Raw genomic sequence first — 12,488 nt, 5'->3', positions numbered from 1 at the left:
TGCTTTCCCTGCATTTAGGAAATTCAGCTTTGCCATCTGACTTAGGCCCTGTAGGAAAGGCTAAAATAGATGCAGGTAGTTGACTGTTACATGAAATATCTAAAGATACACACACACACACACACACACATATAGCAGTTGTAAATAGGAAAACATCTTTTTGTTTAATCGGGTAGAGGGTGAGATAGTTGTGGTTTTATTGTAAGGAGAGAAAAGATGAGGATAAAAAAAAATGTTCGTTCTGCATTCAGACCCCCGAATCCAGGACTGCTGGGCTGCGACAACATCCACAGGTAACGCCAGGCTCTGTACTTTTGTGGTGGGAATACTGCCTCCATCTAGAAGCTGGCTGTTCACACCCAGGTTCCCTAACAGTCGCTCAAAATAGAATTTTTCTATTGCAGTAGACTTGGATCAGGACCAGAAGAGTAGAGTGATGCTTAAAAAAATTTTTTTTCATTTACTTATTTTTTTGGTTTTGACTTGTGCACTAAATGTAATATTTCTTTGGTCCAGTGTATTTTGGGAAAGGTTTGTGTGCGTCTCTGTGTCCTGTGGGCATGCGCTTCTTCAGTAGTTTCATTTGCATGAGCTTATAAACCCACTGAGCCACCGTAGTTTTTGACGCTGCCAGTGTCTCGGATCTCACGGATTAATTCCCTGTCCTGTCCTTCAGGTTACCGTTCACCAAAGGTCATTTTCCGAAGATGGCTGAGTGTGCACATTTCCATTATGAGAACGTGGAATTCGGCAGTATCCAGGTATGTGCGAACTCCTTCTGACAGACTGAGCAGAGATCAGTAACTTGATAGGTGACACTTAGCAGTAGTTTTGGGTTTTGTGGTGGTGGGTATTTTCCCCGTTGATTGTCTGACTGGGTAATATAAAAATATCATTTTTCTCTGTAAACTAGTCCGTATTTGGTGCCGAGGATTCCATCTAAGTGGAAATAGTATGGTAGAATTGGTGTGAATCTCAGATTTTCCACCAGATTCCTAGGTCAGGTTTGCTCCTGTCCTGTCCTATGAAAATATTCTAGTTGTTACCTGGCTCTTGGATAATGGTAGAGAGGGGTGAATCGGAGTCAGGGTGATGGGAGAAATGTGAGTAGGGTTTTACTCTCAGAGTTTATATGTATATATGTGTGTGTATAATATATATATGTACACATATATGTATATACAAATCAAAACTTAGGTTATATATAATCTAAAGAACATATACCTATAAACACATGCGCCTTCCCATGTATATTTCACGCTCAGTGTAGAGAGGGAAGTTTCCTCTGTCCTAGGTGGCCTTTTCCCTCCCCACCTCATGGGATTTGAGGTTCCTTTTGTAATTTTCATTCCATTACCATTTGTTTTTATAGTTTTCCTATCTGATGCATCCCTAACCAAGTCAGTGTTTATATAGCTTCATTCCGCTAACACATTCAAGAAATATTTCCTGAGAAGGTATTATGTAGCTGGGATTGTTTTAGGTGCTCTGGCTGTGTTACGTAACCAAGCATAACCAAGAAGATAAAGGTCCAGGATAAGAGCATCAGGGCGATGGGGAGTAGGTTGGCTATCAAGCCCGCTCTTGCCGCCCCGGGTGTCTGTCTTGCTTTCTCCCTTCATGTGACATTTTCTCCCTTCATGTGACATTCTGAAATGTATTCCTGTAGATCTATGCAACTAGTCTGTTCACTTTTCTCACGTCTGTGCATTCGCCCAAAGCATCATGCATCCTGGTTTTTTGAAATTTGGGTTGTTGTGTCACTTTCTGGACTGCTTGAAAGCGACTCTGGGAACATTGTCGCACTCATATCCTGGCAAATTTGTGTGGGGGATTTTCACGGGAGTGGAGTGGAATTTCAGGCTTCTCGTGTACCCACCTGCACACTGTCGCTGCTTTTAAAAAGTGAGGACACGTTTGTTTTCCCACTAGCAGGAAGAAGAATGACAGTGGTTCTGCATCTTTCCCATCCGGGGATACTGTGACACTTTTGTGACACTTATTTGTTTTGGAGTCCCAAGGATGGAGCCCAGAACCTAATGCAGGCAAAGCATGTGCCCCCCCCACCCCCCACTGAGCCAAATCCTCAGCTCTGACACTTGTTAATTTGTTGTTGTTGTGGTTGACAATGTATTAATTTGTTTCATTCTGTGACCATACCTGATGGTTCTCAGCAGCCACTCAATGGCTCTGTGCTTGAAGTTGCTCCTGGCAGTGCTCTTGGGGTCCTGCTCTGCCAGGCATCAACCTAGACCTCCTGTGTGCATGCAGTGCATGTACCCCCGGGCTATCTTTTCCACCCAACGCGTGTTAATTTCTACCAGTATGATAGAGGTGTCAATTTCTCAGTATATTTTAATTTGCAGTCTCTCATTTTTCATGTAGCTGAACGTCTGTTCAGATGCTTATTGTGTACTCAGGTCCCTATTTTTGTAAACCTTTGACTCGTGTTGTTTTAATAGATGCGCATGCATTTCTAATCTATTCACATTTCTTATGTTGTGATCTTTTGATCTGACCTATTCACCTTACCTGTGCACGCGTGTGCTCTCTATATTTGAATTTAATCCTTTCCTGTTGTACCCAGTCTTTAACTGTTACTGAATAGAAGCTTAAAAAACCGCCTTCTCCCACATTCTGGCATGTTTGCTCACCACCTTTAGGCTGCTTTTAAAGCAAAGCGTTGTTTTTGTTTTTCTTAAATTTTATTTTAGTGAGTCACCCTGAGATACTGTTACAAACTTACAAACTTTCGTGATTATGTTTCGGTGGTACAATGTGGGAGTCCCCGTCCCTCCGCCAGTGCCCCTTCTCCACCGCCAATGTTCCCAGCATCCTTCCCACCACCCACACCCCTTCCCACCCCCTGCCTCTGTGGCAGGCACATTCATCCTTTCACTCTCTCCTCTTTTGGGTGTTGGAGTTAAAGCAGAGCATTGTTTGTGTAGTTTTTGTAGCTCTGTTGTAAACAGGCCTTCTCGCTTGTAGAGGTTCTTCACTGCTCTGAGAGATGGTCCTGTATTTTTCCCTAAAAGTTCATGATTTTGAATTAGTGTTTGGGTTATGTGAAATTCTTTGATATGTACGGTGTGAAAAGGAGTGACATTTTTAAGGTTTTTTGAACTCCTGGAGTAACTGAGTACCAGCCAGGTCAGATGGCTCCTACCTAGAGTACTGGCGTTTAGTCTCTTCTCTTAGGCAAAGCCCTGCCAGTCCGGTTGTGTGTGCTTCAGTGGCTCAGTGCTTCAGTATTTTTATGTTTCAGTTCCCTGAACCACTGTGTGTGTGTGTGTGTGTGTGTGTGTGTGTGTGTGTGTGAGTGTGTGTGATTTTTTTCAAGAATTAGTTCAGGGGCTGGAGTGGTAATACAGTGGTGAGGGCATTTGCCTTGCATGAAACCTCAGCCAACCCAGGTGTGATTCCCAGCATCCCATAAGGTCCCCTGAGCACCACAAGGAGCAGTTCCCGAGCTCAGAGCCAGAAGTAACCCCTGAGCACCACTGGGTGTGGCCCCAAAACAAAGATTGTTCCTATGACTCTTGGTTCTTGGTAAGACTTCACGTGGGTGTTGAGTCCAGAGCAGACTGAACTGAAGGCTGAGGAACGAGCTGGTGCTGGAATCTGAGTCTGAAGTCAGTCTGGTCTGCTGACAGAATTCCCTTTTCTTCCTGGGTGGTCCTTTCCTTTATTTGTTTTTCCTGTTCAGGCTGTCAGCTGTTGGATGAGGCCTACTCACTCAGTGTGGCATGACACACCGACTTAGCATCTACTTAGTTAAGTTTTAACTTCACTTAAACCTTAGTTGAAACAATAGTACCACAGGCTTGCTCTTCAAGCCCGCGTTCTCCCTGGAACACATATCTCGCTGGCTTGTTCCACCGGGAGAAGCCTGTGTTCTCCCTTAAACATGTACTGCCTCTCTTTCACTCCTCTCACATCTTCCTCAGTTTCACTAAAAGACATCTTTAAAAAAAAATGACATCACAGAATATCTAGAATAACGCTTAACGAAATCTTGACACAAAGAATTAACTTCACAGTCCACCTTGTGTCACCTTACTCCTTAAATCATAATGATCTCCAAATAAGGAAATAGCCAGATGACCTTTCTGCCGAACACGACTGCTTCTATTTTGTAAAACCAGAGAGCACTCAGGTCTCCAGCACTTTTCCATTACACCGAGAGGCAGGCCGTAGTGATACCCTCAGGACCCTCTATCCTCGGCTCCCAGCGGAGTAGCTGCCCACTTTCCCTTGGTGGCCAGGATCAGTCACTCCAGACAACCCCATTCCTCACAGACACATGAGGAACCCACAGTGGTTGGGCAGTGGTGATAGCGTTCAGCTCTGTGGAGGCCTTGGGGTGTCTCCTGGAGTTCGTCCCTTTGGAGCTGAGACCCATAGGCAGCAGAGCTTACCTGGCAGTGACAGGAAGCAAAGATTTGCCAGTGAGTCACCCTGAGTAACATAGAATAGTGCCAATCCCACGGCCACCCCTTGGTTCCTCATTCTCCGTTCTGCTGACACTTACAGCCTCTGTTTCTATGAGTAAAGAGATTATGGACTATTGATGGGGTGAGAAAAATACAACATATCAGAATCCAACATTTATAAGAGATAATGTTCTGGGTAATCGTCTGTGTGACTTTCCCCCACCCCCCACCCTTAGGGAATTTTGGTCAAACTGCCAAGTACAATGAGATTTTGTATTTCCCTACCGATGTGTTGAGAATCTTTTCATGTGCTTAATGTCCATTTTTATCTCTTCTGTGAAGAAATGTCTTCATTGTAGTCAAGTCCTTTGCCCGTTTCTAGACTGGGTCGTTGTTTTTGCTCAGTATTAGAAACTTTATAATTTACTTGTTCCAAATTTGAGTTAGAACAAATCATTCCAAAATGCGTGTTCTTTGAGACAGCATGCATATAGTTGGATTTTTACAGAGCCTGGCAAGCTCCCCGTGACGTATTCGATATGCCAAACACAGTAACAACAAAGTCTCCAATGGAGATGTTACTGGGCTCGCTGGAGCAAATCGATGAACAATGGGAGGACAGTGACAATTTCAATACAATGCCTAAATCTTACTTCCTCAGAGTTTGGTCTGTACGACTTTAGATTGTTGAAGGCATACAGTTTCATCATTATGGAAGTATGTATGTTCCTTTGTGGAGGTCTTTATTTCTTCACATGGCTTCCAGTTACTATCAAGTCCATGGTCAAAAGATACAGCCCTGATGTTTGGTTTGGAGGACAAGGTCTCCATTGCCCATTCTGTCTTCACATCAAGTGCTCCTCAAATATCTGCACAGTTGACTCACATGCTGAGGTTTTGGGCAGAGGGTAGCTGCTTCTGAGCTAAGAGCTAAAATTGATCAAAATTATCTGTACCCTACCAGGTATGCCTTCTTTCAGAAGTAGCCACTCTTCAGCTGACTCCGTAGTTATAAAACAATCACATCAGACAGATTCCGCCAGTGCAGTTACGCCGGGTGATGGAGAGGATGGAGTCTTGGTTGGTGCTTCCTATTCCTCCATCAGTCCAGATTCTTCCCCCTTCTTGACTTTCTTTTTCTTTTTGCAGTGCAGGGATTGTGCCCAGGAGTCATGGCATGCAAAGCAAGCACTTGACCACTGAGCCACATCCTTGGCCTTCTCATTCTTATTTTTTATTTTAGTTTATTTAATGAATCATTCGGGTCGGCCATGTTGGCTGCATGCAAGGCAAATGCCCTACCAATGAATCACTGTGAGATACAGTTACAGACTTAAACACTTTCATGATTACGTTTCAGTCATACAATGTGCGAGTACCCATCCCTCCACCAGTGCCCATTCTCCACCACCAATGTTCCCAGTATCCCTCCCACCACTCCCACCCTATCCCCCCTCCCCCCCGTCTCTGTGGCAGACATATTCCCTCTTACTCTTTCTCTCCTTTTGGGTGTTATGGTTTGCAATACGGGTACTAAGTGGCCATCATGTTTGGTCCATAGTCTACTTTCAGCCCGCATTTTCCATCCCAAGCGAGCCCTCCAAGCATCCTTTACTTGGTGGTCCCTTCTCTATACCGGCTGCCCTTTCCCCCAGCACGTGATACCGGCTTCTAAGCTGTGGTTGAGCCATCCTCCTGGCCCTTATTTCTACTGTCCTCAGGTGTTAGTCTTCTATTGTGTTTCTTTATATTCCACAAATGTTTCTCTAGTTTTTAATACATAAGTCAAAGTATTGAGAAGTAAGCAGGAAACTTGGGTCTGGAATTCTGTCATGAGCCCTGAGGTTGGCATCTCACTTCTATCTCAGTCAGTTACTCCTACAGTCGGTTGACTTGGCTGAAGTGTTGCCTTTTGATGTTTCCTGACTGTGGACATACAGAAGTGGGACATTTTACAGTGACAAGTTTTCTTTATTCACTCTAGTCTTAGAAGTTTTCTTTTTTCTTGTGTTCTTATTTATAACATCCGTAAACATCAAAATTTTATCACAGCAGTAGGCCATGCTGGCCTAAAAGATGTCAAATAGTTGCTAAAATTTTAAAACCTAGAGAAAATTATCTTTCAACTTATAAAATGAAATAATTATTTTTAATTTCATATATTAAAAAAAGGTAAAGGTAAAGGCCCTCCCGTTGATCGTCGATTTGCTCAAGCGGGCCCAGAAATGTCTCCATTGGAGACTTTGTTGTTACTGTGTTTGGCATATCGAATACTCTCGGTAGCTTGCCGGGCTCTCCGAGAGGGGCAGAGGAATCGAACTTGGGTCGGGTCGGCCATGTTGGCCGCTTGTAAGGCGAACACCCTACTGCTGTGCTATCGCTCCAGATTCTTAATCCATTCTCCATTTTATTTTATTTATTTTTATTTTTATTTTTTTGCTTTTTTGGGTCACACCCAGCAATGTTCAGGGGTTATTCCTGGCTCTGCACTCAGGAATTATTCCTGGCGGTGCTTGGGGGACCATATGGGATGCCGGGGATCGAACCAAGGTCGGCAGCGTGCAAGGCAAACACCCTACCTGCTGTATTATCCCTCTGGCCCCTCAATTTTATTTTTATTTAATTAATTTATTTATTTTTATGTAGAAGTACTGCTATTTATTCATCCACTGTTTAGCTGATTGAATTGTGCATGAACTCCACCTTACCTTTTTTTAAATTTTTTATGATCTTATTTATTGAATCACCGTGAGAGCAGTTACAAAGCTTTCGGGTCCAAGTCATACAATGAAACACCCATACCTTCACCAGTGCCCATTCTCCACCCCCAACAACCCCAGTATACCCCTATCCCAGACCCTCCTCCTACCTGTGGGGCAGATGATTTCCACATTACTCTCTCTCTCTACTTTGATCACATTCAATATTTTGACACCAGACCCACCATTACTATTTGAGATTTTACCCCAACACTCAGATCTGCTGAAAAGGCAACAGTAGACAATCTGTTTTCAGTTGCTGGTTATGAATAACATATGATGTCGCATGGCTGCATTAGTGGCCACGCGATTTTGAAATTCCAAAATTTGAACACTTAAATCTGGAGGGATTTCTGCCAAAACCTGCTGGGTCCAAGGTTTGCTCCTGAGTCTCTGGGATCATGACCATTAAGCAGCTTGATCAGGAGCCAGAAAGGTCGTTCGTGAGCGATGACTTGGGGTCTCATTGGGGTGGGGAGGACAGGACTGGCTCCACCCCCATCCGATGAGGCCCTGTGTGTCTTGTCACTGCGGGCCCAAGCCTGACTGTCCAATGGCCTCTAGAGGATGACAGCCACCGAGCCGCCAAGGGGGGAGCAGGCGGAGTGACAACACCCTTTCCCCCCTGGGGTGGCCTGGCGACAGTAACCTACTGTGGGGTTTGACGCATTTCTGCCAAAAGCCACTGGGTTTCGAGATTTGTTTCTGAGTCTCTGGGATCATGGCCATTAAGCAGCTTGATCAGGAGCCAGAGAGGCCATTCTTGGGCGATGACTTGGGGTCTTGTTGGGGTGGGGAGGACAGGACCGGCTCCACCCCCATCCCGTGAGGCCCAACTGGGGGCCCAAACCTGACTGTCCAGTGGCCTCTGAAGGATGGTGGCCACTGGGCCGCTGGGGGGAACAGGCCAAGGCACGAAACCTATTCCCACCTGGGTTGGCCCAGCACCGGTAACCTACTGCAGGGACCGGACGCATTTCTGCCAAAAGCCGCTGGGTTTCGAGATTTGTTTCTGAGTCTCTGGGATCATGGTCATTAAGCAGTTCGATCAGGAACCAGAGAGGCCATGCCTCCAATTATATAGCTGAGCCGGAGGTGGTTTGTGGGTGTGTTTCCCACATCCCTAACTTTTGTCCGTTTACTTTCTTGGTAAACTTTGCCCCAAGTTTTTGGGGTCTGACCAAAGGCACAGCAGCAATTTTGGGGTATCTGGAAGTCTGAAGGCGCCATTAGGCTGCTGATGCACTCACCTCACAGGTACAGAATGACCTGCTGGCAGCACCATACCCCTCAGCCATTCTCAATTTTAGACTAAATGCATGCTTATAATTTAGATCTAAAAGACTTGGGTCAGTAATATCATTACCATATAGTAACTAAAAGGCAAATTTTAATGTTCCTTGACTTGAGTTTTTGTGTTGTAAATCCAGCTGACTTCTTTTGCCATTGCGTGCAAAGTATGGGGTACCCAGGTGCCCAGTAGGGGTCCCGGATCTAGCTTGCCTGGAGCAGTTTTCCCTCAATCATGCTCCTAACATCATCTTTCCCATCTTATCCATGGCAGTTCTGTCTTCTTAGTTCCTAAAGCTTTGGCTTACCTTGGACCTCTCCCCTCTCCCTCTCTCTCTCTCTCCCGCTCCCCCACCTTTCTTTCTAGAATTCATCACATTCAGGCCATCAGCAAAATTCTTGATTCTGTTTTTAGAATAAATCCAGAATCTGCCCAGACCTGTTTTCTCTGTTCTCACCTGAGGCTAAGCTATTGTTATTTTAGGAGGATTTGATGCAGTGGATACCACAGTAAGAATGAATGATCCTTGTCAAATGTTGGTCATATCATGTCACTCTTCCAAAATGTTCCAGTTGCTTCTCTTCGTAGTCAAAGTCCTTCAGTGATTTACAGGATCTGGCTCTAACCTGCCTGACCTTTTTCTTTCAGTACCATTCAGTGTTCTGCACACAGTTGCCTCTGCTATTTCTTTAGTGTAGAGATCTCACCTCAGTAACTTTGGACATAAATATTTCTTCTACTTGGAAAACTCTTATTCTTGCCCACCTGTATAACTTGCTGCTTTATCTTTTACAGTTGCTCCTAGTGTTCCCTTTGCAGAGAGAGCACATTTAAGTCTTCACATTCCATGCAAGCATACACCAACAATGAGGAATTAAATTAAAAAACACAAAAAAAGATGCCAACTCCTTATCACCTAGATTCCTGAACTCTCTTATAGCTTAAATATTGTCTTGTTTATTTTCAATTATCTTTATTTGCTTTGTCGGGGAGTAATACAGCTTACTCCTGACTCTATCTTCAGGGCTCTCTCTTTTTTTGAATTGTCCAGGTGCACTTTTTGGATTAGGTGGACTCAGATGTATTTCCTGTCTTGCCGTGGTTATATGCAGTGGGGTGGGGAAGCCCAGGTCTCGCCGAGAGTCCCCCCTGCTAGTGCACTGAGCTCTTGTTTCTCCTGCTGAATGTGTGGTGTGGTTCCCCTTCCTGGTTTCCTGTCTGCAGAGTAGCTGGATGTTCCGGAACTGAATGCTCAGGCCCTTCCACACCCACTTCCAAAGTGCTTTAATGCAGGGTGTGTGTTGAGGGGGCGGTTGTCCCCAAGTTACCAACCACTTTGTCTGATTTCCCAGCAAATTGAAAGTTCCTATGATAACCTTCCTCCAGTCGGATTGTCTAGAGCCATTCATGGAACTTAGTAGAGCACTTGGTCTTACCAGTTTATTAAAGGATCTTGACGAGACAGGAAGTGACAGATGGGGTGAGGTCTGGGAGCGTCACTGACATGGGAGCCCGTGGAATTGAGGTGTGGCCCCCTCCAATCTTGGATGTGTTCACCCGCTTGCTTGCTTTCTTGTTCCCTGAACCTTGTACCGCCAGGATTTGGTGGAAGCTTCCTCACTTAACCATGAGCAATCATTAACTTTTCAGCCCCTCTCCCTTCTCTGGAGGAGGGGGGGGGGGTAGAGCTGAAAATTCCAAGCGTCCTGGTCTTTCTGATAACCAACCCCTAGCTGGGAGCCACCCTGGAGCCCACCCACAATCACCTCAGGAGAACAAAAGGTGTTCTCATCACTCAGGAATTTACGAGGGTTTTAGAACCAGGCGCAGGTTCAAAGACAAAAGTTAGAATAAGAATTGCTCCCCATGTTCTTATCATTCAGAACATGGCAAGAATTTCAGGATCTTCATTTCAGGATCTGGGAGCCTCTGCCAGTATAGATCCGATCATCCCACATGCTCTTATTAAAATCGTACGTTTCCGTCTCGTTCCATTTTATTTCCACTTGGGTTTATTTTGAAGTGTTCTTTGGTATTCCTAAGCAATTATAAACTCCAGTGTGGGCATGGCTCATGTTTCACCTCTACAGAACTCAGCAAGTCTCTCAGTAAAAGGTTTTGTAATACTCTGGGAAATCTCACGTGTTGTCCGTCATCGTTCATTGAACAGACGCTCACTGGGTATTAACTGTGTCCTCCCTTTTCTGGAGATGTTCATAGTACATTGGAGAAGATTTAAATAGGATAATTACAACGTCACACACATTACCAGCAAGATAACACTAGTTTGGTGTTAACTTCTGGTCTTCATTTATTTGTACGTTTGTAACATTTAACAGCTACGGAGAAATTAAGTCTGTTCTGAGGAATCAGACAGCGGTTGGAGGAGGTCGGTGTTCCCTGCGTAGAGATCGGGACATCACAAGCAAAGGACGTGTCTCAGGAGACCTTGTACTCATCACATCATTGTAGATTAGTAAAGAGTAGAATTACGTGGACTGTTTAAAAGTCTGTTGGGTTGTGTGAGTTGCTGCTGTTTGTGCTGGGAAATTCTGTGTAAAACTACTCAGGCTTCTTGCTGACTGAAAACAAGATTGGTGTGGATGAATTAAAAAGCACTCCAGAGCAGCCAGAGACTGTTTCTGTGGAAGCACAAACCAACGTAAAGTATTTGGAAGAATTTCTAGGAAAAGGATAAGTTATTTAATTTTAAAAGGAATGGTTCGACAATGTGACTTTTATAGGTATATATTTGGTTTGGGAACACACCTGGTGGTGCTCAGGGCTTACTTCTGGCCCCATGCTCAGGGATCTGTGCAGAGCCTAGGGGACTGTATGCAGTGCTGAGACTTCAGCTTAGGTGAGCCATGTACGAGGCAAGATCCTTACACAGTGTACTCTCTCTCTCTGACCCACAACATGACTTCCATATTTAAAGATCAGAGAAAAGGGTATAATATTTTTCACACATGGTTTTGTGAAACAGAACTTTCCCCTCTTGTTTTAAAGGACCAGGGAGTTCTTAAGTCGTGGATTTCACCTTTAAGAGCAGAATACGCATGGAGCATTCTCCCTTGCTTCTGGTTTAATTAGCATCTTATACAGTGAATTATTTTTAACAGTGTGTGTGTATGTGTGTGTTGGGTTCAAATGTTTTTACAGTGTCCGTCTGGCAGGCAAGAGGCTGACGCTAGAAGTATACTGCATTGAATTCTCCTGTTCAAATCTCAGCTGAGTGTCTTCAGGGGTTGCAGGGATTCAAGGGGATCCTCAAGCAAAGCGAGGTCCAGTGTGCTCCGGACTGGGCTGGCCAGCAGGCAGTGTGCTGCCCTTGGGCCACTCTGGGGGGACTGCTCCCTAGGGACACTTGTGCTGCGTACAGTAGAATGCTAAAAGTCAAACCAGTGTTTCATATAGCAGAGCCCTTGGGTGCAGGGGGTGGTGCTGAATCCAGTTAATTGGGCATGTGACGAGGTGAAGAGGACAAAGCCGGAGAAAAGCGTCAAGGGCAAAGAGGCGATGCTCGGGCAAGTTCTTGCTCTAGTCCCTTTATTTAGCACGAATGCCATTGCATTTGATGATTACGTTCAGAGTAAGCTCTCTTCAACGTTTTTCTTCTCGAATTCCTTGCCTTTTCCTGGGAAAGAGTGGCGGAGTGTTTGGGGGATTAAGCACAGACCCTGCCTGTTGCCCGCCAACACCATTCCATCCTGGGCTAAGTACTTTGAGCATTGCTGGGTGGGGCCCTGGGGTGTTGTCCGGGTATCCTGGGTGATCTCACTGAATGAAGCCCTGGTCCAGGTGACCTGCACTCACTTGGGACTGGGCCTGAGCCCCATGAGCACTCACTGCTTGGGATGAACCCACCCCCCCAACCCCTGCAACCCCAAAAATAAAGACTTATGAATAGCAGTCATGTACATTTCTTCTTGCTGCTCAGAAGGGGGAAAAATGCTTTGTAATCAAGCTACTTTATTAAATGTTCATGCTCTCTGGAAGCACCTT

At 45.0% G+C, this 12,488-nt stretch overlaps 1 protein-coding gene across 1 annotated transcript in view; it reads left to right on the top strand.

The window, feature by feature from the left end:
* Positions 1 to 12,488, top strand: part of ARHGAP32 (Rho GTPase activating protein 32) — a 252,968-nt gene that overhangs the window by 130,946 nt on the left and 109,534 nt on the right. Inside the window, 1 exon segment of the mRNA XM_056107609.1 lies at positions 677 to 761. Within this exon segment, the coding sequence (XP_055963584.1) occupies positions 677 to 761 (85 nt within the window).

This window comes from Sorex fumeus, unplaced genomic scaffold (genome assembly GCF_029834395.1).
Source record: "Sorex fumeus unplaced genomic scaffold, SorFum_2.1 ptg000169l, whole genome shotgun sequence".
Taxonomy (NCBI): domain Eukaryota; kingdom Metazoa; phylum Chordata; class Mammalia; order Eulipotyphla; family Soricidae; genus Sorex; species Sorex fumeus.
Note: the sequence above shows the minus strand (reverse complement) of the source record. Positions and strands in the feature narration are given on the sequence as shown.